The 27,582-nt window shown below is 37.9% G+C and overlaps 1 protein-coding gene across 2 annotated transcripts in view; it reads left to right on the forward strand.

The window, feature by feature from the left end:
• Positions 1–27,582, forward strand: part of LOC128685975 (nucleoprotein TPR-like) — a 243,857-nt gene that overhangs the window by 13,373 nt on the left and 202,902 nt on the right. For both annotated transcript variants that reach the window (XM_070083193.1, XM_070083194.1), the window contains exons 5-10: positions 14,405–14,564; positions 15,182–15,356; positions 25,534–25,761; positions 26,000–26,172; positions 26,821–26,940; positions 27,241–27,397. In XM_070083193.1, the coding sequence (XP_069939294.1) occupies positions 14,405–14,564; positions 15,182–15,356; positions 25,534–25,761; positions 26,000–26,172; positions 26,821–26,940; positions 27,241–27,397 (1,013 nt within the window). The remainder of the gene's footprint in view (positions 1–14,404; positions 14,565–15,181; positions 15,357–25,533; positions 25,762–25,999; positions 26,173–26,820; positions 26,941–27,240; positions 27,398–27,582) is intronic.

Here is a 27,582-nt window from a genome sequence, read left to right on the forward strand (position 1 = left end):
CATTTCTACACTAATGCAGTAGTTTGCATAACAGTAAATCTTCTATATTTTTTTGTGAGAATAAAAATTCAAAGTGAAAAGCAAAAGAATGTAAGAGGGGCGTGGGGACGTGACTAATGAACAGAGGAAATGTTATTTTAATGCCAGGAATGTCTTTCTTGTTTATTCTGGACCCTATTCGGAAATTGGCATCTTTTGAAATTTGTGTAAGATTGGCAAAATTGCTAAATTCTGACCACTGTATTGGATAGTTGAAATCGGTAAGTGGGTGGTTTCTTGTACTCATTCGATAGAAAAAATGGAGTTCTAGCAACATAGTTATTATTTTTGTCGACTAGTACATTGGAATTGGCCGAAAATAGGGCTCAAAGTGGGCAAAATTGCTGATGCGTGAACATCGTCGAGACCGCTAACTTCGCAAGAGCATAATTCCGTAAGTTTTCCATCAAATTTCATACTTTTGGTGTCATTATGATCGGGAAAAGATTCTCTATCTTTTCATAAAAAAAAATATTTTTTTTTTTAAATTTGGGGGACCCTGAGAACAAGTCTCTGAGAGGGCCTGTGGACCCTGAAAGGGTTAAAGATTTAATCATTTTTATTTATTTTGCACAAGATTTTTACTTCTGTAGATTATGTAATTCATATAGTTTTTTTCCTCTTCAGATAAGTGATTTATTGTAATTAAAATCGTTACCCCTTAAACTATCCAAGTGTAGATCTACATTCACTCGTGCAGTTCCAAATATTTTGAAAAAAAAAAAAATTAAAAGAAGAGTGTATTTTTCTTCATGTTATGGGATAAAAAATTTTTTTTTTAGGGTCAGTATTTACCGAGATATAAGCCTGTGAAGTTGGTGCTGGATGCTCACCTGATGGCAACAGGGAGTCCTGCTACTTGCAGAAGTTGCTGATATACTTTTTTTTTTCTCATTTTTTTATTCTTTTATATAATTTTTATGTTCTGATAATTACAATTTATTGTAGGTAGTAGGTTGGTAGACAGCAACCACCTAGTGAGGTACTACTGTCCTGCTAAGTGAGTGTAAAATGGAATCCTGCAATTCTTTTACATAATGGTAGGATTGCTGGTGTCTTTTTTCTGTCTCTTAAACATGCAAAATTTCAGGTATGTCTTGCTACTTCTACTTAGGTCACACTACACATACATGTACAAGCATATATATACACACCCCTCTGGGCTTTCTTCTATTTTCTTTCTAGTTCTTGTTCTTGTTTATTTCCTCTTATCTCCATGGGGAAGTGGAATAGAATTCTTCCTCCGTAATCCATGCGTGTTGTAAGAGGCGACTAAAATGCCAGGAGCAAGGGCCTAGTAACCCCTTCTGTATAAATTACTAAATTTAAAAAGAGAAACTTTCGTTTTTCTTTTTGGGCCACCCTACCTCGGTGGGATACGGCCGGTTTGTTAAAAATAAAAAATATAAATAGATGTATACCACAGTTTAGTAGTTACAAGACATTATGCCAGTGTTCTTGAAAATTTACAACACGCATGGCTTACGGAGGAAGAATTCTGTTCCACTTCCCCATTGAGATAAGAGGAAATAAACAAGAACAAGAACTAGAAAGAAAATAGAAGAAAACCCAGAGGGGTATGTATATATAAGCTTGTACATGTATGTGTAGTGTGACCTAAGTGTAAGTAGAAGTAGCAAGACGTACCTGAAATCTTGCATGTTCATGAGACACAAAAAAGGACACCAGCAATCCTACCATCATGTAAAACAATTACAGGCTTTCGTTTTACACTCACTTGGCAGGACGGTAGTACCTCTCTGGGCGGTTGCTGTCTACCAACCTACTACCTAGGAAGATGAGAAGTATTTATTGTAAAAAATCAAGTGTGGTATGTATGGTAGTCAGCCGGGCTACCATACCAGGCCAACCCACCCACACATACTATTCTATGATATTTAAGCATCCCAGAGCGATAAAATGTATATACAGTTCACTCATTACTTTTTTTTTTTTTTTTCAACAAGTCGGCCGTCTCCCACCGAGGCAGGGTGACCCAAAAAAAGAAAGAAAATCCCCAAAAAGAAAATACTTTCATCAGCATTCAACACTCTCACCTCACTCACACATAATCACTGTTTTTGCACAGGTGCTCAGAACACAACAGTTTAGAAGCATATACGTATAAAGATACACAACATATCCCTCCAAACTGCTAATATCCCGAAACCTCTCATTTAGAGTGCAGGCATTGTACTTCCCATTTCCAGGACTCAAGTTCGGCTATGTAAAAATAACCGGTTTCCCTGAATCCCTTCACTAAATATTATCCTGCTCACACTCCAACAGATCGTCAGGTCTCAAATACCATTCGTCACTATTCACTCCTATCGAACATGCTCATGCACGCCTGCTGGAAGTCCAAGTCCCTCGTCCACAAAACCTCCCTTACCCCTTCCTTCCAACCTTTTCGAGGACGACCCCTACCCCGCCTTCCTTCTCCTACAGATTTAAATGCTCTCCATGTCATTCTACTTTGATCCATTCTCTCTAAATGACCAAACCACCTCAACAACCCCTCTTCTGCCCTCTGACTAATACTTTTATTAACTCCACACCTTCTAATTTCCACACTCCGAATTTTCTGCATAATATTTACACTGCACATTGCCCTTAGACAGGACATCTCCACTGCCTCCAGCCGCCTCCTCGCTGCTGCACTCACAACCCAAGCTTCACACCCATATAAGAGTGTTGGTACAACTATACTTTCATACATTTCCTTCTTTGCCTCCATAGATAACGTTTTTTGACTCCAAATATACCTCAACGCACCACTCACCTTTTTTCCCTCATCAATTCTATGATTAACCTCATCCTTCATAAATCCATCCGCCGACACGTCAACTCCCAAGTATCTGAAAACATTCACTTCTTCCATACTCCTCCTCCCCAATTTGGTATCCAATTTTTCTTTATCTAAATCATTTGATACCCTCATCACCTTACTCTTTTCTATGTCACTTTCAACTTTCTACCTTTACACACACACCCAAACTCATCCACTAACCTTTGCAATTTTTCTTTAGAATCTCCCATAAGCACAGTATCATCAGCAAAAAGCAACTGTGTCACTTCCCATTTTGTATTTGATTCCCCATAATTTAATCCCACCCCTCTCCCGAACACCCTAGCATTTACTTCTTTTACAACCCCATCATTACTTACTTACCTTAAAATATTTGTAGTCTTAATGTAGGGTTAGGAGTGAGTAAATGAGATAAAACAAATAAATGAGAGAGAGAATGAGTGCATGAGAGAGGACAGGCGCAGAGTTATGTAAACAAACCAGGCGAACCTAAGTTTTGTAAACAAAAAAAGTGTACACTTCTAGTTTGTGTACAAATTACATTGTGTACAAGTTGTCTCTACATTGATACGGTAGAATAAATAAAGAAGAACACTCCCATTCTCATGTAACATCATTTTTAGAAGAATTGATGCTCTGAGTGAAGACAATGGAAATAAGTCACTCTGACTTTTTTGGGTTTTCCTAGGTTCTCTACACATATGCTGTTATGTATGATAATCTTTGGAACTGTATTTGTGTATACCTGAATAAACTTACATACATACGAAAGGAATAATTTTCTACAGTTACCCCCAGTAACACATTTTCTCTTATTCAAATTCAAAGTTTATTCTCTATAAAGATTACAATGTTGTATTTACAGAATTTGGTTGTTGTGTGGTTTACATGTAGTTAAATAATGATTACAGAGTGTACCACTAGAACGCCTAGCATGGCTAGGCATTTCGGGCAGACTTAGTTTAATTCTTTATTTTAAAATATTACAAATTATGAGGTAAGTTGGTATTATGGCTAAGTGACTAAATACTAGTTTGTGAGTTTAGCAATGTGAATGCTTTTGTTTTGGCACAGTACATAGTTTCAGTATTGGAGTATCATAGGATTCATTATTTTAAGATTGAGATTAATATTTCTGTTTATGGTCAAATGGGTCAAATGGGTGAGTGAGTGTAAGTGTGAACCACCAGGTGGTATTCGTGTAGTTAGTTGATGGGGTTTATCAGGGAGATAAGATGTTTTCTAATGGTAGTTTTGAAGGTGATGAATGTGTCTGCAGTTCTAGAGTTCTCGGGTAGGGTGTTCCAGATTTTAGGGCCTTTGACATACATTGAATTTTTGTAAAGGTTTAGTCGGACATGGGGAATGTCGTAGAGATGTTTGTGTCTGGTGTTATGCCTGTGGGTTCTGTCACAACTATCAAGAAAGCGTTTTAGGTCAAGGTTGATATTGGAGTTTAAGGTCCTGTAGATGTAGATTGCACAGTAGTAAGTGTGGATGTACTGAACAGGGAGTAAGTTTAGATCTATGAAGAGTGGGGGGGGTTTCCAGGGATGGGATTTAGTGATTATTCTTACTGCAGCTTTTTGTTGGGTTATTATTGGCTTTAGGTGTGTTGCTGCAGTTGATCCCCAAGCACAAATAGCATAGGTGAGGTATGGATAAATAAATGAGTGGTATAGTGTGAGAAGGGCATTTTGCGGCACGTAGTATCGTATCTTGGAGAGGATCCCAACTGTTTTGGATACTTTTTTGGTTATGTGTTGGATATGGGTGCTGAAATTCATGTTGTTGTCAAGGTATAGGCCTAGGAATTTGCCCTCATTATGTCTGGTAATTAGTGTTGTCGATCTTAATGTTAATTTGTGCATCTCCTGCTCTGCTACCAAACATAATATAGTAGGTTTTGTCAGTGTTAAGCGTAAGTTTATTGGCTGTCATCCAAGTCGATATTTTGATCAGCTCCTCGTTAACAATGGTGTTGAGGGTGGCAAGATTAGGGTGAGAGATGACATAAGTCGTGTCGTCAGCAAAGAGAATGGGTTTCAGGTGTTGGGATACGTTTGGAAGATCATTGATGTATATGAGGAAGAGCAGGGGGCCAAGGACACTTCCCTGCGGAACTCCAGTATCAAGTGGCCGTGTTGTTGATGCTGTGTCTTTAATGGTAACGTACTGATACCTATTAGTAAGGTAAGATTTGAAATAAGCAAGCGCATGGCCTCTTATACCGTAATGGTCAAGTTTGTGGAGTAGGATGTGGTCTTCTGTGTCAAAAGCTTTTCTTAGGTCAATAAAAATTCCTAGTGGATATTCCTTATTTTCCAATGCTGTGTAAAGCAGATCTAGCATTTTTATGATTGCATCATTAGTGCTTTTATTTTTCCTAAATCTAAATTGGCAGGGGTTGAGTATGTTTTGTGCTGTTATAAATGAATATAGTCTCCTGTGCACGAGTTTCTCAAAGATTTTGGATAGCAATGGTAAGTTTGATATTTGCCTATAGTTGTTTAAGTCTATAGGGTCACCACCTTTATGTATTGGTGTAACCCTTGCCATCTTGAGTAGTTTCGGGAAGGTGCTAGATTAGAGAAAATGTTATTCTTGCCGTCACTTGTACAAGTTATCTGGCTACTCTTCTCATATTTATGCTTATTTATTTTATTGTGGAGTGTATTTATCATCTTTATATGTTATGTATCGAGTTCATTATATAATTTTGAAATAAATGTCATTAATTGATTAATGAAAATGTGTATATTAATGTAATATACGACATTTATTGAGACTCGGTGAGTATTATTATTATCATTTCTAGTATGGCGTCATTTGTGCAAGTCATCTGGCTACGACATCTCATACTTATGTTTATTTATTCTACTGTGGGGTTATTTATCATCATCATATGTTATGTATCATGTTTATTATATAATTTTGAGATAAATATCATGGATGGATTAATGAAAATGTGTATATTAACGTAATATACGACATTTAATGAGACTCGGTGATTATTATTATTTCTAATATGGCGTCATTTGTGTAAGTCGTCTGCTACCACATCTCATATTTATGTTTATTTATTCTACTGTGGGGTGTATTTATCATATTTATATGTTATGCATCGTATTTATTATATAATTTTGAAAAAATATCATAAATGGATTAATGAAAATGTGTATATTAACGTAAAATTCGACATTTAATGAGACTCGGTGATTATTATTATTATTATTATCATTACTAATATGACGTCTCGAGATATAAGAGACTTACTGATTTTAATATGTACCTGCATGCTAGTACAGTATGTAAGTTTATTTAGGTACAGGTATACATAAGTATAATTATCAGAGTATATATAAAATATGAAATAACTTTTAAAAACACTTGAAATTTTGGAGTTTCCAGACAAAATGGAGAGACTTAGTGCTTACGGATCTCGCAGAGAATGTAAACAAACAGGGTGGGGCGCGGTGACCATATTAGAAAGTCAGGTGGGGGGAGCCGTATAGCGAGTTTTGGTCAAAATTTGAAATGACCGTATTAGTGGAACGCCGTAAAGCGAAACGCCGTAAAGCAGGGCCCTACTGTACCTCCCTGGCCAGTGCATGAAATTACCACCTTCCTTTCTTCATCGACATTTAAAAGTTCCTCAAAATATTCTCGCATCTACCCAAAACCTCCATCTCCCCATCTACTAAATCCCCTTCTCTGTTTTTAACTGATAAATCCATTTGTTCCCTAGGCTTTCTTAACTTGTTTAACTCCAAAAATTTTTTTCTTATTTTCATTAAAATTCCTTGACAGTACCTCTCCCACTCTATCATCAGCTCTCCTTTTGCACTCTCTCAACACTCTCTTCACCTTTCTTTTACTCTCCATATACTCTACTCTTCTTATAACACTTCTGCTTTGTAAATACCTCTCATAAGCTAGCTTTTTCTCTTTTATCACACCCTTTACTTCATCTTTCCACCAGTCACTCCTCTTTCCTCCTGCACCCACCCTCTTATAACCACAAACTTCTGCCCCACATTCTAATACTGCATTTTTAAAACTATTCCAATCCTCTTCAACCCCCCCCCCCACTACTCATACCTTCACCAGCCCACCTTTCTGCCAATAGTTTCTTATATTTCACCCGAACTTCCTCCTCCCTTAGTTTATACACTTTCACCTCCCTCTTAATTGTTGTTGCCATTTTCCTCTTATCCCATCTACCTCTTAGTCTAACTGTAGCTACAACTAGATAATGATCCAATATATCAGTTGCCCCTCTATAAACATGTACATCCTGGAGCCTACCCATTAACCTTTTATCCACCAATACATAATCTAACAAGCTACTTTCATTACATGCTACATCATGCCTTGTATATTTATTTATCCTCTTTTTCATAAAATATGTATTACTTATTACCAAACCACTTTCTACACATAGCTCAATTAAAGACTCCCCATTTTCATTTACCCCTGGCACCTCAAATTTACCTACTACTCCCTCCACAACATTTTTCCAACTTTAGCATTAAAATTCCCAACCACAAGTACTCTCACACTTAGTTCAAAACTCCCCACACAATTACTCAACATTTCCCAAAATCTCTCTCTCTCTCTCCTCTATACAGCAGGGCCCCGCTTTACGGCGTTTCACTTTACGGCGTTCCGCTAATACGGTCATTTCAAATTATGACCAAAACTTGCTATACTGCTCCCCCACCTGACTTTCTAATACGGTCACCGCGCCCCACCCTGTTTGTTTACATTCTTCGTGAGCTCAGTAAGCACTAAGTCTCTCCATTTTGTCTGGAAACTCCAAAATTTCAAATGTTTTTAAAAGTTATTTCATATTTTATATATACTCTGATAATTATACTTATGTATACCTGTACTTAAATAAACTTACATACTGTGCTGGCATGCAGGTACACATTAAAATCAGTAAGAGTGTCTTATGTCTCCAGACGTCATATTAGTAATGATAATAATCATCGAGTCTCATTTAAATGTCGTATATTACGTTAAATACACATTTTCATTAATCCATCTATGATATTTTTTCAAAATTATATAATAAACACGATATATAACATAAAAAGATGATAAATACAGCCCACAATAGAATAAATAAACATAAATATGAGATGTGGTAGCCAGATAACTTGTACAAGTGACGCCAAGAATAACATTTTCTCTAATCTAACATAAGAGAAAATGTGTTACTGGGGGTAACTGTAGAAAATTATTCCTTTCGTATGTATGTAAGTTTATTCAGGTATACACAAAATACAGTTACATAGATTATCATACATAACAACATATGTGTAGAGAACCTAGGATAACCCAAAAAAGTCAGAGTGACTATTTCCATTGCCTTCACTCAGAGCATCATTTCTTCTCAAAATGATGTTACATGAGAATGGGAGTGTTCTTCTTTATTTATTCTACCGTATCAATGTAGAGACAACCTGTACACAACGTAACTTGTACACAAACCAGACGTGTACACTGTTTGTTTACAAAACTTACCTTCGCCTGGTTTGTTTACATAACTCTGCGCCTGTCCTCTCTCATGTACTCATTCTTTCTCTCTCTCATTTATTCGTTTTATCTCATTTACTTACTCCTGACCCTACATTAAGACTACAAATATTGTAAGGTAAGTAATGAGTGAACTGTATATACATTTTATCGCTCTGGGATGCTTAAATATCATAGAATAGTATGTGTGGGTGGGGTGGCCTGGTATGGTAGCCTGGCTGACTACCATACATACCCCACTTGATTTCTTACAATAAATACTACTTGTCTCACCCTAGATTAAGACTATAAATATTTTAAGGTAAGTAATGAGTGCACTATGTGTGTATTGTACTTTTTTATTGTTTTTTGATGCCTGGTTCTATTGCTAACTTAATATATGTTAGTGTAAACTTGTTATCTAGTGTTTGTATGCATTTGTAAGTGGAAAAAAAGGGTGTTCCACTTTACGGCAGTTTCCGCTTTACGGTGGTAGCCTGGAACCTAACCAGCCGTATAAGTGGGGCCCTACTGTACCTCTCTCTTCCGCAGGTGCATAAACGCTTACTATAACCCACTTCTCACATCCAACCTTTATTTTACTCCACATAATCCTTGAATTAATACATTTATAGTCCTTCTTTTCCTGCCATAGCTTATCCTTCAACATTATTGCTACTCCTTTTTTAGCTCTAACTCTATTAGAAACCCCTGACCTAATCCCATTTATTCCTCTCCACTGAAACTCACCCACCCCCTTCAGCTTTGTTTCACTTAAAACCAGGATATCCAGCTTCTTCTCATTCATAACATCCACAATCATCTCTTTCTTATCATCCGCACAACATCCACGCACATTCAAACTTCCCACTTTGACAATTTTCTTCTTCTTATTCTTTTTAGTAATTTTTACAGGAAAAGGGGTTACTAACCCGTTGTTCCCAGCATTTTAGTTGACTTTTACAACACGCATGGCTTACGGAGGAAAGATTCTTATTCCACTTTCCCATGGATATAAAAGGAAAAGTAATTAGAACAAGAACTAAGATAAAATAAAAGAAAACTCAGATGAGTGTGTATAAATAAACTTGTACATGTATGTTTAGTGTGACCTAAGTGTCAGTAGAAGTAGCAAGATGTACCTGTAATCTTGCATATTTATGAGACAGACAAAAGACACCAGCAATCCTACCATCATGTAAAACAATTACAGGCTTTCGTTTTACACTCACTTGGCAGAACGGTAGTACCTCCCTGTGTGGTTGCTGTCTACCAACCTACTACCCATTTACTATTGTCTTGAAATATATACAAATTATTTATAGGCCCATGCTGGATTATATATGAAACTACTTGAAACATGGTATAAGACTGGGTGTCACTAAACTGCTGATAGTACAGCAGTGGTTTGACACTTGATGATCATGCATTGCTGCAGGGAACCCCTGACTTCGTTTTCACTGTTACACCTAAACATGTCTGTCTAGCTCTGTCTGCTTATCTGTCTTTCTGTCTGCCTGTGTGTGTGTATCTTTGTCTGCCTCTGTGTGTGTCTGTCTTTCTGTCTGCCTGTGTGTGTGTCTTTCTGTCTTCTTGTCTCTTTGTCTCAGAGAGCAGCTCATGAACCAACAGTTATTACACACGATGCAGACACACAGTCCCTGTCTGACCGGGTCAGACAGGGACCAGGTCAGACAGGGGCCAGGTCCGACAGGGACCGGGTCAGACAGGGACTGGGTCAGACAGGGACAGAGATAGACAGACAGATACAGATGAAGAAACAGCTAAAGTCAGCCAGCCAGCCAGTCAGCCAGCCAGCCAGCCTGCCAGCCAGCCAGCCTGCCAGCCAGCCAGCCTGCCCGACGAATACATATTACACGTTTCAGAATGGTTTCTCTGTACTTAGGGCATAGGTTATAGGATGACACTACCTGTGGTATCAAAAATGAAAGGATGTTGCACAAATATTGCGCATGGGTTATTATCGAGGTTTTTGATATTTCCTCAATTACTTGTGGCCACATCCGTCTCAAAGCCACTGAACTTTGGATCCATCACTCACTCTCCTCTTAAAAGGGGAGTGTTAATATGACACGACATCAGTGAGTCCCCTGGTGTTTACCACGCTATTTGCTCTAGCTGGCGCTCAATTGAACTGGTGCTCCCACAAGGTACTAAGTGGTCCCAGATTTTTTTAATGCTGTGCACACCAAGTGTTAAGACCCATTCTGTACTGACCAGGTATCTCAGGCCATTTGTGCCAAATTTGGATGCAGGAAAAATAAAACGTAGATCTACGTTTGGAGCACTAGCGATACAAATGTAGATCTACGTTTGGATAGTTTAAGGGTTAAAGAGGCAAGTACAGATCTCTTTGGGACCCTCCTAGAGGACATTTCTCTTTTTTTTCACTGCATTTTGGTCTCAAAGTCTTCTTATCCATTTTAAAATAGTTTGTCTTGTATTGCTCCTGTGTCTTGAAGTTTCAAATTAGTCTCTTAAGGCAAACTGTCAAACCTTTATAAAATCTCAATAAAATACGATTTGCCCATACATTATATTCAGAGGTCACTAAAGTGAAGCTTCCTCTCAAGATCTGCTGGTAAGTTTATGATAAAAGTAATTTTTTTTTTTACACATCGGCCATTTCCCACCGAGGCAGGGTGACTGAAAAAGAAAGAAAAAAAGAAAAACAAGAAAGAAAAATACTTTCATCATCATTCAACTCTCGCCATCACTCATACATAATCACTGTCTTTGCAGAGGCTCTCAGATACGACAGTTTAGAAGTCCCTCCAAACTGCCACTATCGGAAACCCTTCCTTTAACCCTTTGAGGGTCGACAGGCCCTCTCCGAAACTCGTTCTCAGGGTCGGCCAAATTTAAAAAAAAAAAAAAATTATTTTCTCTTATGAAAAGATAGAGAATCTTTTCCCGATCATAACGACACCAAAAGTTTGAAATTTGATAGAAAACTTACGGAATTATGCTCTCGCAAAGTTAGCGGTCTCGGCGATGTTTATGGATCGGCGATTTTGCCCACTTTGAGCCCCATTTTAGGCCAATTTCACTGTACTAGTCGACAAAAAACATGAATATTTCGCTAGAACTCCATTTTTTCTATCGAATGGGTGCAAGAAACCACCCATTTATAAATTCAACTATCCAGTACAGTGGTCAGAATTTAGCAATTTTGCCAATTTCACACAAATTTCAAAAGATGCCAATTTCGGAATAGGGTCCAGAATAAACAAGAAAGACATTCCTGGCACTAAAATGACATTTCCTCTAGTCATTAGTCACGTCTCAAGGCCCCTCTTATATTCTTTTGCTTTCCACTTTGAATTTTTATTCTCACAAAAAATATAAGATTTACTGTTATGCAGACTACTGCATTAGTGTAAAAAATGGTATAAATATTATTGGTGCACTTGTGAAAGAATATTAGACTCACCAGTTGACTTGTATTGCACGCTTGGCACGATTTGTTTACTTTGGAAGTTTGGTAAAAATCGAACATTTCTGCTACTTTGAGCTCAATTTCAAGGCACCTTTCATTGTAAAACCAGTCAAAATCATCTCAATTTCAGTAATATGTCTTCCATTCTATAAAATGAGACCAAGAAAACTAGAATACAACAATAAATACTATACGAAAATACACTGCAAAGTCGCTGATTTATTAAAAAAAAATGGAAAAAGTTTTTTTTTTCTCATTATGCACCGTGTGCTGCAGGATTTTTTTTAGACTGTGCACACTGACCACATAGACCCATTCTTTCATATGAAGGCCTACCAGCTTTCTCCCACTAGATTTGAGGTCGCTAGAATTTATGAGTACTAGTACGTCAAAAACCCCTACGCGTAAGACGTACTAGTACGACGAAAACCCTCAAAGGGTTAACCCTTTCAGGGTTGGTGCCGTACTAATACGCATAAATTCTAGTGCCTTCAAATCTAGCGAGAGAAAGCTGGTAGGCCTGCATGTGAAAGAATGGGTCTGTGTGGTCAGTGTACACAGTATAAAAAAGAATCCTGCAGCACACTGCATAATGAGAAAAAAACTCTGACCGTGTTTTTGCTTTAAAACAGCGATTTTGCAGTGTATTTTCGTATGGTATTTATTGTTGTATTCTAGTTTTCTTGGTCTCATTTTATAGAATGGAAGACATATTACAGAAATTGAGATGATATTGAATGGTTTCACAATAAAAAATACCTTGAAATTGTGCTCAAAGTAGCAGAAATGTTTGATTTTTGCCAAAGTTCAAAGGTAAACAAATCATGCCACACGTCCAATACATGTCAACTGGTGAGTCTAATATTCTTTCACAAGTGTGCTGATATTGTTTATATTATTTCTACACTAATGCAGTAGTCTGCATAATGGTAAATCTTTTATTTTTTTGTGAGAATAAAAATTCAAAGTGGAAAGCAGAAGAAATGTAAGAGAGGCCTGGGGATGTGACTAATGAACAAAAAAAAATGTTATTTTAGTGCCAGGAATGTCTTTCTTGTTTATTCTGAACACTAGTTGGAAATTAGCATCTATTGAAATTTGTGTGAAATTGGCAAAATTGCCAATTTCAGACCACTTTATTGGATAGTTGAAATTGGTAAATGGGTGGTTTCGTGTACTCTTTTGATAGAAAAAATGGAGTTCTAGCGAGATAGTTATGATTTTTGTCGACTGGTACATTGGAATTGGCTGAAAATAGGGCTCAAAGTGGGAAAAATTGCTGATGCGTAAACATCGTCGAGACCGCTAACGGCGCAAGAGCATAATTCCATAAGTTTTCCATCAAATTTCATACTTTTGGTGTCATTATGATTGGGAAAAGATGCTCTTATCATTTCATAAGAATTTTTTTTTTTTTTTTTTTTTTTTTTTTTTTTTTTTTTTTTTTTTTTTTTTTTTTTTTTTTTTTTTCCCCGACCCTGAGAACAAGTTTAGGAGAGGGCCTGCCGACCCTGAAAGGGTTAAAGTGCAGGCATTGTGTTTCCCATTTCCAGGACTCAAGTCTGGCTAACAATTTTCCTTGAATCCCTTCATAAAATATTACTCTTACACTCCAACAGCTTGTCAGGTCCCAAAAACCATTCATCTCCAGTCACTCCTATCTAACATTCTCACGCATGCTTGCTGGAAGTCCAAGCCCCTTGACCACGAAACCTCCTTTACCCCCTCCCTACAACCTTTTCAAGGATGACCACTACCCCGCCTTCCTTCCCCTACAGATTTATACGCTCGCCAAGTCATTCTATTTTGTTCCATTCTTTCTAAATGACCAAACTACCTCGACCCCTCTTCAGCCCTCTGACTAATACCTACTTTTAGTAACTCCACACCTAATTTCCACACTCCAAATTCTCTGCATAATATTCAAACCACACATTGCCCTTAGACAGGACATCTCCACTGCCTCCAGCTGCCTCCTCGCCACAGCATTTACAACCCAAGCTTCACACCAATATAAGAGTGTTGGTATCACTATGTTTTCGTACATTCCCTTCTTTGTCTCCATGGATGATGTTTTTTGTCTCCGCAAATACCTTGACATACTACTCGCCTTTTTTCTTTCGTCAATTCTGTGGTTAACCTCATCTTACATAAACCCATCTGCTGACAAGTCAACTCCCAAATATCTGTAAACATTCTCTTCTTCCATACTACCTCTCTCCAAATTTTCTTAACTAAATCGTTTGATACCCTCATCACCTTACTCTTATCTATGTTAACTTTCAACTTTCTACCTTTACACACCCTACGAAACTCATCCACTAACCTTTGCAACTTTTTTTTTAGAATCTCCCAGAAGCACAGTATCATCTGTAAAAAGTAACTTTGTCAACTCTCCTTTTGAATTTGATTTCCCATAATTTAATCCTACTCCCTCTCCCCAGCATCCTAGCATTTACTGATTAAAAGTTTATAAACGTAAGTGTTTTAATGTACTTCTTTGCATTAAAGTATCATCACTCATATGATTCTTGACAACATCCATAGGTAATATTTTTCTATGATACTGACAGGGAAAAGAGACTGGAGCAAGAGCATGGTTTGCTGTCACGTCAGATTGCTCTGTTCCAGCATCAACTGGAGCAGAGAACAGAGGAAAGTGTCAACCAGCGTAGGGAGCAGTCCAACATTATTCTTGGCCTTCAGACTGATCTTAACCATAAAATAGAAGAGGTAAGTATGGTAGAAGTGTTTTGCACTTTATATAATTACTTTTTGATTATTAACACACCAGCTGCTTCCCACCAAGGTAGGGTGGCCTGAAAAAGAAAACTTTCATCATCATTCACTCCTTCACTGTCTTGCCAGAGGTGCGCTTACACTAGTTATAAAAGTGCAACATTAACACTCCTCCTTATATACTTAATTATTTTAAATTTTAAATACCAGAGGTACCTTAGACAAAGACAATGTAGGGTACTGAATGGTAAGTGCTCACAGAATACTGTTTACCAATATTCCAGCACTTTTATATATTTGAAAAATAACTAAATCTCCAGTGATGATACAAACTGAAGGTTACTTTGACATGAATAGAATAAGGAAATGGTATGGTGATACCGACAAGATGTAGAAAAAGACATTTATGTACAGTTCAGGACATTTATTAGAGGAGACGTTTCACCACGAGTGGCTTCTTCAGGACTGAAGAAGCCACTCATGGGGAAACGTCTCCTCTAATAAATGTTCTGAACTGTACATAAGTGTCTTTTTCCACACATGAATAGGATAGTGTGGTTGGGTTATAAAATAAAAACTTACAGGCCAAATTAATTAATTTTTTCTTTTAGTTGCATATGGAGAAAGAAGAGAAAGAACAGCTACAAAAGCAATTGGAGGACAGATCTCAAAGAATTAAGGAGCTACTTGAAGCACTGAATTCATCCCGAGAATCAGAAGTGAAACTAGAGGAAACATTCCGCCAAGAATTAGCTTCACAAAAAAAACTCACTGAAATATATCAGGGTAAGATTTACAAGATAGCTTTTTTTTTTTTTGCATATTGTAGAACAGGTGGTGGTCTCAAAAACACCCACAGCATTATGGATATCTCAGAACTGTCTTAACTTTGTGATGTAAATGGTTTAGAAAATTGACAAGGTGAAGAATGAGATACTTGTGCAACACTGGGAATCTTTATTGTGAAAACATTTCACTAGGCAGGACTGATTACCTCAAATTCCCCTTCATTATCCATCGTTCTCTGTATTGGACTGAAGCAACTGGCTAGTGAAATGTTTCCATAAAAGATTTTGAAATATTGTACACGTGTCTCATTCTGTCTTAACTTCATTCTAAGTTTCTTTTTTTGTGTGTGTGAATAGTTTCAATCATGTTATTGTGACTTGTTTTCTTCACTGGTGGTATCGATAAAGTTTTATTGTCAGGGGACAAAAATTAAAAATGTACTCCGATTCTGGTCTTGACCAGATAATCGTGTTCTCGGTCTAAATCTGTCTTAATGATGGTACCCTCATTTATGCTGTGATCAGTAAATTTTGGCCTGACATGAGAGAAGGGGTCTGTGTGGTTGGGGTGCACAGTATAAAACAAATCCTGTCTCATGCAGTGCATGATGAGAACAGCTATCTTCTGAAGGTGAAGGTTTATAAACTAAAAGAGGAGGCAGTTAGGGTAAGATATAAACAGCTATTGGAGGATAGATGGGCTAATGAGAGCATAGGCAATGGGGTCGAAGAGGTATGGGCTAGGTTTAAAAATGTAGTGTTAGAGTGTTCAGCAGAAGTTTGTGGTTACAGGAAAGTGGGTGCAGGAGGGAAGAGGAGCGATTGGTGGAATGATGATGTAAAGAGAGTAGTAAGGGAGAAAAAGTTAGCATATGAGAAGTTTTTACAAAGTAGAAGTGATGCAAGGAGGGAAGAGTATATGGAGAAAAAGAGAGAAGTTAAGAGAGTGGTGAAGCAATGTAAAAAGAGAGCAAATGAGAGAGTGGGTGAGATGTTATCAACAAATTTTGTTGAAAATAAGAAAAAGTTTTGGAGTGAGATTAACAAGTTAAGAAAGCCTAGAGAACAAATGGATTTGTCAGTTAAAAATAGGAGAGGAGAGTTATTAAATGGAGAGTTAGAGGTATTGGGAAGATGGAGGGAATATTTTGAGGAATTGTTAAATGTTGATGAAGATAGGGAAGCTGTGATTTCGTGTATAGGGCAAGGAGGAATAACATCTTGTAGGAGTGAGGAAGAGCCAGTTGTGAGTGTGGGGGAAGTTCGTGAGGCAGTAGGTAAAATGAAAGGGGGTAAGGCAGCCGGGATTGATGGGATAAAGATAGAAATGTTAAAAGCAGGTGGGGATATAGTTTTGGAGTGGTTGGTGCAATTATTTAATAAATGTATGGAAGAGGGTAAGGTACCTAGGGATTGGCAGAGAGCATGCATAGTTCCTTTGTATAAAGGCAAAGGGGATAAAAGAGAGTGCAAAAATTATAGGGGGATAAGTCTGTTGAGTGTACCTGGTAAGGTGTATGGTAGAGTTATAATTGAAAGAATTAAGAGTAAGACGGAGAATAGGATAGCAGATGAACAAGGAGGCTTTAGGAAAGGTAGGGGGTGTGTGGACCAGGTGTTTACAGTGAAACATATAAGTGAACAGTATTTAGATAAGGCTAAAGAGGTCTTTGTGGCATTTATGGATTTGGAAAAGGCGTATGACAGGGTGGATAGGGGGGCAATGTGGCAGATGTTGCAAGTGTATTGTGTAGGAGGTAGGTTACTGAAAGCAGTGAAGAGTTTTTACGAGGATAGTGAGGCTCAAGTTAGAGTATGTAGGAAAGAGGGAAATTTTTTCCCAGTAAAGGTAGGCCTTAGACAAGGATGTGTGATGTCACCGTGGTTGTTTAATATATTTATAGATGGGGTTGTAAGAGAAGTAAATGCGAGGGTCTTGGCAAGAGGCGTGGAGTTAAAAGATAAAGAATCACACACAAAATGGGAGTTGTCACAGCTGCTCTTTGCTGATGACACTGTGCTCTTGGGAGATTCTGAAGAGAAGTTGCAGAGATTGGTGGATGAATTTGGTAGGGTGTGTAAAAGAAGAAAATTAAAGGTGAATACAGGAAAGAGTAAGGTTATGAGGATAACAAAAAGATTAGGTGATGAAAGATTGAATATCAGATTGGAGGGAGAGAGTATGGAGGAGGTGAACGTATTCAGATATTTGGGAGTGGACGTGTCAGCGGATGGGTCTATGAAAGATGAGGTGAATCATAGAATTGATGAGGGAAAAAGAGTGAGTGGTGCACTTAGGAGTCTGTGGAGACAAAGAACTTTGTCCTTGGAGGCAAAGAGGGGAATGTATGAGAGTATAGTTTTACCAACGCTCTTATATGGGTGTGAAGCGTGGGTGATGAATGTTGCAGCGAGGAGAAGGCTGGAGGCAGTGGAGATGTCATGTCTGAGGGCAATGTGTGGTGTGAATATAATGCAGAGAATTCGTAGTTTGGAAGTTAGGAGGAGGTGCGGGATTACCAAAACTGTTGTCCAGAGGGCTGAGGAAGGGTTGTTGAGGTGGTTCGGACATGTAGAGAGAATGGAGCGAAACAGAATGACTTCAAGAGTGTATCAGTCTGTAGTGGAAGGAAGGCGGGGTAGGGGTCGGCCTAGGAAGGGTTGGAGGGAGGGGGTAAAGGAGGTTTTGTGTGCGAGGGGCTTGGACTTCCAGCGGGCATGCGTGAGCGTGTTTGATAGGAGTGAATGGAGACAAATGGTTTTTAATACTTGACGTGCTGTTGGAGTGTGAGCAAAGTAACATTTATGAAGGGATTCAGGGAAACCGGCAGGCCGGACTTGAGTCCTGGAGATGGGAAGTACAGTGCCTGCACTCTGAAGGAGGGGTGTTAATGTTGCAGTTTAAAAACTGTAGTGTAAAGCACCCTTCTGGCAAGACAGTGATGGAGTGAATGATGGTGAAAGTTTTTCTTTTTCGGGCCACCCTGCCTTGGTGGGAATCGGCCAGTGTGATAATAAAAAAAAAAAAAAAACTTTGAGGCATGTCATGGTTTTATTAACTGTTGTTTGGTATCAATTGATAGAATGAAAGACATGCTAGTTAAATGGAGATGATTTTGGTCAGATTCTAATCAGACGTAGTTTGAAATAAGCCTCAAAGTGGTGGATTTTGTGGCAGGTTTCCTAAGGAAAGGTATTGGTCTTCTTCCCCTTCCCCTCCCATCCTCCCTTTCTTCACATACATACACACACACACACACACAGTCTATTTTATGGACTTTGCTAGGTCTGCTTAAATTAATGTGATGGTCTGAACCATGACCAATCATTCTTAATTATAATTTTGTGATGGAGTCAAAATGGAGGGCAAGTATTATGTAAGAAAGGCCTGGGGATGTGATTAATGAACAGAGGAAAGGTTACTTTAGGGGCTGGAATATCTAGTGTTTATTTTGGACTCAAGTTTTTTAAATTGGAATTTATTGAATGTGCAAAACTGGCTAAATTACCATTTTCTGTACAGTTTATAGGGTAACCCCAGTAGTTAAATGGGCACTTTCTTGTGATCAGTCGATACAGTGGAAGGCATACGAATGAAATATGTCTGGAATTGGGTCGCTTTGTTCACTGTATTTCTTTTTTTTTATTAACACACTGGCCGATTCCCACCAAAGCACGGTGGCCCGAAAAAGAAAAACTTTCACCATCATTCACTCCATCACTATCTTGCCAGAAAGGTGCTTTACACTACAGTTTTTAAACTGCAACATTAACACCCCTCCTCCATTGTAATTGGCCTAAAAATTTGCGCCCAGACTAACTTCGTGTGTACATAATTCCGTAAGTTTTCCACCAAATTTTACATTTTTGTTGTCATTACTTTCCAGAAAAATGTTCTCTACCATTTTAGAAGATAAAATTATTTTTTGAAAAAATGCCAGTGAAAATTTTTAACAGCAGCTGCCTTGTTGACATTTAGTGTCAGTGATTAACCCCTTGATTGTCGCAACCCTAAATCCTGAGGTGTCTCCTGGTGTCACAAAATTTCCCCCGCAAAAGTTATTTTTTATTATGAAATGATAGAGAATCTTTTCCCAATTGTAATGATACCAAAAGAACGAAATTTGATGGAAAACTGACGAAATTACGCTCTCGCGAAGTTAGCGACCTCAGCGATATTTACGAATCGGCGATTTTGCCCACTTTGAGCCCTATTTTCGGTTGAGCCCTATTTTCGGCTAATTCCATTGTTCCAGTCAACCAAACTCATAGCTATTTTCTTAGAACTCCATTTTTTCTATCGATTGAGTACAAGAAACTGCCCATTTACCGATTTTAACTACCCAATAACATGGTCAGAAATTTGCAATTTGGCCAATTTCATGAAAATTAAAAGATATTACAATTTCAAAATAGGGTTCAGAATGAACAATGCAGACATTCCTGGCTCTAAAATAACATTTTCTTTGTTCATCAGTCACGTTTCCAGGCCCCTCTGATATTACTCTTGTTTTCTATTTTGAATTTTTATTCAAACAAAAACTAGAAGATTTACTGTTATGCAGACTATTGCAATATTGTAATAATTGTATAAATAATGTCAACCCATTCATGACTGCATATTAGATTGGCTACTTGGACATTTATTGGAAAATGACATAATTTGTTTACTTTTGAACATCAGCAAAAATCAAACATTTCCCCTACTTTTAGCTCCATTTCAAGGTTCTGTTCACAGTAAAACCAATCAAAATCACCAGTCACCTCTATTTCTATAATATGTTTTCCATTCTATCACATGAGATCAAGAAAATGAGAATACACCCATAAATTCTATACAGAAATAGACCAGAAAGTTGGCATTTTAATTAAAAAAACATTCGGAGTTTTTTTTTTCTGATTATGCACTGTGTGCTTTAGGATTTTTTTTATATGGTGCACACTGACCACACAGACCCATTCTCTCACATGTGGGCCTACCAGCTTTCTCCTGCTTGATTTGAACCCGCTAGAATTTATGAGTATACAGTGGACCCCCGGCTTACGATATCATTTCATTCCAGAAGTATGTTCAGGTGCCATTACTGAACGAATTTGTTCCCATAAGGAATATTGATTAGTCCATTTCAGACCACCAAACATACACATACAAACGCACTTACATAAATACACTTACATAATTGGTCGCACTGGGAGCTGATCGTAAACCGGCGGTCCACTGTATATACGTCAAACACGGTGGTTCGTAAGACGTATATATACGACCGAAACAGTCAAAGGGTTAAATGGGACTAAAGCACTTTTTGTGGAAGTGTCATCATTTTTTTTTTTTTTAAGTTGGAAATCTTGGAAATAATCTTGTGAAATTCTCTTATAAGCAATAAATATATTTTTTTATGTATTTCACTTCTTTATAAATAAATAATTCACTTGGAAAATTCTAAGTCTTTTTATAACTAAATGAAAATGTCAGCTGATGGTGTCATTGATGATGTCACATTGATTAAAGTACACTTTTAATAAATTATATATGCATGTTTGCTTTTCATAATTGTAATATGTATTAGTTCAGTTTGCAAACTGGCAATTCTGGTTCATCACCAAGACAGTACTACCAACACCTCAGACCCTTAGTACGTGGCTAGAATCGGAGGGCATCAGAGTTGACTGATGTCACTTGTACTGCTATTTGAGTTTTTTATTCTTTCGCTGCCAGCATTTTTCTAGAGATATCAACTTGAATTTTTGGTGTGTTATAGATAATGGATGGTTCTACAAAACTATGTTTAAACATTTTTTTTTTTTTATGAAGTTTTCAAGTTAAAATTCTGGACAAATCAGTCCCTCAACCTTGAGTCGATGTGGTCAGTCCATCAATCTTGAATAGAATACGGCATACGTGCTGACCACATCGACTCAAGGTTGAGGGACTGATTACCTCATTCTCCTCCTGTTCTTCAAGATTCTCCTTTGTATGGACTGATGAAGCCACTGTGTGGCGAAACATTTCCTCAATAAAGATACCCAAGAGTTGCACATGTGTCTAATTTATCAACATGTCGGTTCTCTGAACCATTCATCTGAAAACCTGTCAGACACTGCAACTTCTTGGGATCTTAATACTTGGGAATTCTTCGCTTGCCTAATTCTTGGGCACGACCTACTTCAACGTTGAACAAATGTTACACGACCTATGACTGCTGCACCTCTCCTGCCAACGGTTTATAAGCTCCTACTCAGTACGTATGCCGTATTCTATTCAAGATTGATGGACTGACCACATCGACTCAAGGTTGAAGGACTGATTACCTCATTCTCCTCCTGTTCTTCAAGATTCTCCTTTGTATGGACTGATGAAGCCACTGTGTGGCGAAACGTTTCCTCAATAAAGATACCCAAGAGTTGCACATGTGTCTAATTTATCAACATGTCGGTTCTCTGAACCATTCATCTACATCTGAGTTTTCTTTGATTTTATCTTTAATCATTTGTGGTTATAGGAGGGTGGGTGCAGGAGGAAAGAGGAGTGATTGGTGGAATGATGCAGTAAAGGGTGTGATAAAAGAGAAAAAGTTAGCTTATGAGAGGTTTTTACAAAGCAGAAGTGTTATAAGAAGAGTAGAGTATATGGAGAGTAAAAGAAAGGTAAAGAGAGTGGTGAGAGAGTGTAAAAGGAGAGCAGATGATAGAGTGGGAGAGGCATTGTCAAGAAATTTTAATGAAAATAAAAAAAAAATTTGGAGTGAGTTAAACAAGTTAAGAAAGCCTAGAGAATGAATGGATTTGTCAGTTAAAAACAGAGTGGGGGAGTTAGTAGATGGGCAGATGGAGGTTTTGGGTAGAGGGTGAGAATATTTTGAGGAACTTTTAAATGTCGACGAAGAAAGGGAAGCGGTAATTTCATGCACTGGCCAGGGAGGTATACCATCTTTTAGGAGTGAAGAAGAACAGGATGTGAGTGTGGGGGAGTTGTGTGGCCGTCTCCCACCGAGGCAGGGTGACCTAAAAAAGAAAGAAAATCCCCAAAAAGAAAATGCTTTCATCATCATTCAACACTTTCACCACACTCACTCATAATCACTGTTTTTGCAGAGGTGCTCAGAATACAACAGTTTAGAAGCATAAAGATACACAACATATCCCTCCAAACTGCCAATATCCCAAACCCCTCCTTTAAAGTGCAGGCATTGTGCTTCCCATTTCCAGGACTCGAGTCCGACTATGTGAAAATAACCGGTTTCCCTGAATCCCTTCACTAAATATTACCCTGCTCACACTCCAACAGATCGTCAGGTCCCAAGTACCATTCGTCTCCATTCACTCCTATCTAACACGCTCACGCACGCTTGCTGGAAGTCCAAGCCCCTTGCCCACAAAACCTCCTTTACCCTCTCTCTCTCCAACCCTTTCAAGGACGACCCCTACCTCGCCTTCCTTTCCCTATAGATTTATATGCTTTCCATGTCATTCTACTTTGATCCATTCTCTCTAAATGACCAAGCCACCTCAACAACCCCTCTTCTGCCCTCTGACTAATACTTTTATAAACTCCACACCTTTTCCTAATTTCCAAACTCCGAATTTTCTGCATAATATTTACACCACACATTGCCCTTAGACAGGACATCTCCACTGCCTCCAACCGTCTCCTCGCTGCTGCATTTACCATGGTTGTTTAATATATTTATAGATGGGGTTGTAAAAGAAGTAAATGTTAGGGAGTTCAGGAGAGGGGTGGGATTAAATTATGGGGAATCAAATACAAAATGGGAATTGACACAGTTGCTTTTGGCTGATGATATTGTGCTTATGGGAGATTCTAAAGAAAAATTGCAAAGGTTAGTGGATGAGTTTGGGAGTGTGTGTAAAGGTAGGAAGTTGAAAGTGAACATAGACAAGAGTGAGGTGATGAGGGTATCAAATGATTTAGATAAAGAAAAATTGGATATCAAATTGGGAAGGAGTAGTATGGAAGAAGTGAATGTTTTCAGATACTTGGGAGTTGATGTGTCGGCAGATGGATTTAATTTATGAAGGATGAGGTTAATCATAGAAGTGATGAGGGAAAAAAGGTGAGTGGTGCGTTGAGGTATGTGTGGAGACGAAAAACGTTATCTGTGGAGGCAAAGAATTGAATGTATGAAAGTTTTGTAGTACCAACACTCTTATATGAGTGTGAAGCTTGGGTTGTGAGTGCAGCAGCAAGGAGGCAGTTGGAGGCAGTGGAGATGTCCTGTCTAAGGGCAATGTGTGGTGTAAATATTATACAGAAAATTCGGAGTGTGGAAGTTAGGAGAAGGTGTGGAGTTAATAAAAGTATTAGTCAGAGGGCTGAAGAGGGGTTGTTGAGGTGGTTTGGTCATTTAGAGAGAATGGATCAAAGTAGAATGACATGGAGAGCATTTAAATCTGTTGGAGAAGGAATGCGGGGTAGGGGTTGTCCTCGAAAAGGTTGGAAGGAAGGGGTAAGGGAGGTTTTGTGGGCGAGAGGCTTGGACTTCCAGCAGGCATGTGTGAGCGTGTTAGATAGTGAATGGAGACGAAAGGTATTTGGGACCTGACGATCTGTTGGAGTGTGAGCAGGGTAATATTTAGTGAAGGGATTCAGGGAAACTGGTTATTTTATATAACCGGACTTGAGTCCTGGAAATGGGAAGTACAGTGCCTGCACTCTAAAGGAGGGGTTTGGGATATTGGCAGTTTGGAGGGATATTTTGTGTATTTTTATACGTATATACTTCTAAACTGTTGTATTCTGGGCACCTCTGCAAAAACAGTGATTATGTGTGAATGAGGTGAAAGTGTTGAATGATGAAAGTATTTTATTTTTGGGGATTTTCTTTCTTTTTGGGTCACCCTGCCTCGGTGGGAGACGGCCGACTTGTTGGAAAAAAAAAAATGGTTTAATTTGCATGAAAGTTTTAGCTTGTGTTATTAGCACAGTTATCACTGCATAGAAAATTTCATTGCATTCTGTATTTTAAAAGTCGATGTCCAATGGCTACTTGTCTCTTAATATAAACAACTGCAGGCCTACTATTGCTGTATACCTGGGGTTATACATCACTGATATAACCAAAGCAAGGTTTTTTTTTTTTTACTCCTAAAAGCAACTGATAAAATACAGATGTACTTTTTGTAACACTGGCCATCTCCTACTGAGGTAGGGTGACCTGAAGATTGAAACACTTTCACCATCATTCACTTGATCACTGTCTTGCCAGAGGTGTGTCACTATTACTGTTCAGATGCCCCTCCAAACTGCAAGTGTCCTTACCCCTCCTGGTTTTCCTGAATTTCTTCACAAAATTTTACGTTGCTCACACTCCAACAGCTCAAGTTCCAAAAACCATTTACCTCCACTCCTAACACTCATGCGCGCGCATACATCTCCTGGATGTCCCAGCCGCTCACTCTCAAAACCTCCTTTACCCTCTTCCTGTTACCTTTCCTAGGGTGACCCCTACCATGCCTTCCCTCCATTACAGATTTATACACCCTCCAAGTCATCCTATTATGCTCTTTCTCTGATGTCCAAACCACCTCAGCAACCCCGTATCTCCTAATCTCCAAGCTACAAATTCTCTTCATAATATTTACACCACACATTGCCCACACCATATGCAATGTTGTTGCTGAAGCTTTACAGCTAATAGGTAATATTGTATTGTATTATAGTTTATTCTTAGTATGTCTGGTAGTCCACCAACACAGACAGATAAGTATATTTCATTGGGCATTTCTCTGTCTGGTAGTCGATTGATTAAGCAGACTATGTCTGTTTAAATGAAATGTTCAGTATATATGACAGAATTTTCGGTAAATTAGACATTCCTTCCGCCCCTATTTATCTGTTTAATTGGACATTTACTGTGCTACTGCAAGTGTACAGTTGATGTTCACTTCTGGTGACATTCATCACATGAGACTTATTTCAAGATCTTTCTTCTTGTGTGTTGTCTGTGGCTTCATGCTTCCCAGGTTGCATTCAATGTCCTGACCACTTGCAGTCTATTAAAATCTTAATACTTCTCCCACTCCTTTCCAGTTTTTAACATCCGTTATTAGATTTCATGTCATCTACAAACATTAATACAGAGGATTTAGTTTGTCTAAAGATGACTATACCTGTTTGTAATACTGTATATAGTGCTAAAGGGCATCATTTATTTTAGGATCAGCACAGAAGGAGAAAGAACGTGCTGCTGAGCTGGAGAATGCTGTCGAGGAGCTTCGTAAGCTATTACAAGAAGCCAGTGATCACTATGGGGCCCTTGAGCAGGCTAAAGCCAAGGCTGATGAAGAAAATGAAGAATCTCTGAGGCAGTCAAACTTATTAGTGAAAGACTTAAAGAATGAATTAGACAAAGTTAATATGTTGTTGGAATCCAGTTCCAAGAAAGGTAATAAATAGAAGAATATTTAGTGCAATAAATATTTAGTACAGTATAATATTTAGTACAGTATAATTTATCCAAAGGATAACACTAGTAAAATTTTTATTTTGTCTAAGGTTTATTTTAGTATTTAGTCTTAACTGATATTTTATTTGAAGTGTTTGTCACTGAGGCAGAGGAAACAAATGTAGTATTGAAATTTTTTAATTGGACCTAATGTTTAAAAAGACAAAAATATCTTTAGATCATTGCAGTTACAAGGAGCTGTCACCAGCAGCAAGTGCAGCTAGTGAGTTAGTAAGCCGTGGCTTGAGTCTTACACAGTTGTATTCAGAATATCTCTCTGTTTCTGAGAAGCTTATGGCCACAGAAGAAGAAAACAAGCGGCTCAAGCGCTATGTTGACCAGATCTTGCAGGTAATTTGGATTTGCATAGTACTGTAGGCTTTATTGAATTATATAGATGAACAATAAAATTTCAACAAAAACCCCTAGGTAAGACGTTATTGGATAATTTTCTAGTTTATTGTTTACACTACAGCCTTGGTTTTCAGTCTCTCTTTTTCATTTTCTGTTTCAGCAACTTTATATTAAATTAATATGCTATTTACAGTATTTTGAAATCTTTTGTATATTATTGAATGTTTTACACTTCTTTATCTTATACAGTGGTACCTTGAGCTTCGAACAGCTCTCAACTCGATCAGTTGTGTAAGTGTATTTTTGTAAGTGCTTTTGTAAGTGTATTTTTTGGGGTCTGAAATGGACTAATCTAATTTACATTATTCCTCATGGAAACAAATTCGTTTGGTATCAGCACTCGAACAGCCTTCTGAAAAGATTAAATTTCATAACTCGAGGTACCACTGTATTTGTTTTCTTCTGCTTTCTTCCCTTTGTCAAGGGCTTTTGGTTTGATTTCCTGTGACAAATTCTGAAACCAATAATGTATTTGAAGTACTGTATATCAGTTGACCACAAATTTCTACATTTCATTTTATTATAAAATGTTTGAAAATTTTAGGCAAGTAAGATGATTTTTTTTTTTTTTTTACATTGTTGTAGGAAATTGAGGAACGGGTTCCAGTGTTAAAGAAGCAACGTGAAGACCATCATAAGTCACTAGAAACAATCACCACCCTTCATGCTCAGCTAGATGATGCACTTGCAGAATTGGAGAAACAAGTAAACTTTTTATTGCTGTTTTTGGGTATACGAACACGGGATGATTGGTGGTTTTGTTAAAAACCCGGAACAGAAACTAATAATTTTTTTTTTATTTTTATTTTTTTCAACAAGAATGAATAACAAATTTTATCATATGTGAACTGCTATACAGCTTACAATAAATTAGTTAGAGCTTAAAATGCACTGTCAAAATCATTGATATTAGGAAGAAAAATATAAATACTGGATAAAATTAACATGGCTTTGTGACTGTTTCAAGAGATTAATAAATGCTTTATGATGTCTGCTATGTTTTAGAGGTTAGAAGCAGATGAAGCACGCAGACGCACAAATTGTTTAGAACGAGAAAACAAGCGACTTGATGGCCAGATGAAGGATCTCAGCAAGCAAGTGACCATTCTGGTTTCCCAAGTTGAGGCAGCAAGAGTAGGTCTTCCTGCACCTTCCATTACAAGTGAGTAATACAAAGATATAGAATGCATAAGGTCACGTTGTGTAGGGTCACCCTACCTTGGTGGGAGACGGCCAGCGCGTTAAAAACAATCAACAGTCTTTTGCTCCAGTGATTTGTTGTTTGGTAATGTTTTTACAGGTGTAGATTCAAGTGCTGTATGTTAAATAAGTTGTAAAAATGTGTAC

This window comes from Cherax quadricarinatus, chromosome 9 (genome assembly GCF_038502225.1).
Source record: "Cherax quadricarinatus isolate ZL_2023a chromosome 9, ASM3850222v1, whole genome shotgun sequence".
In the NCBI taxonomy this organism is placed as follows: Eukaryota; Metazoa; Arthropoda; class Malacostraca; order Decapoda; family Parastacidae; genus Cherax; species Cherax quadricarinatus.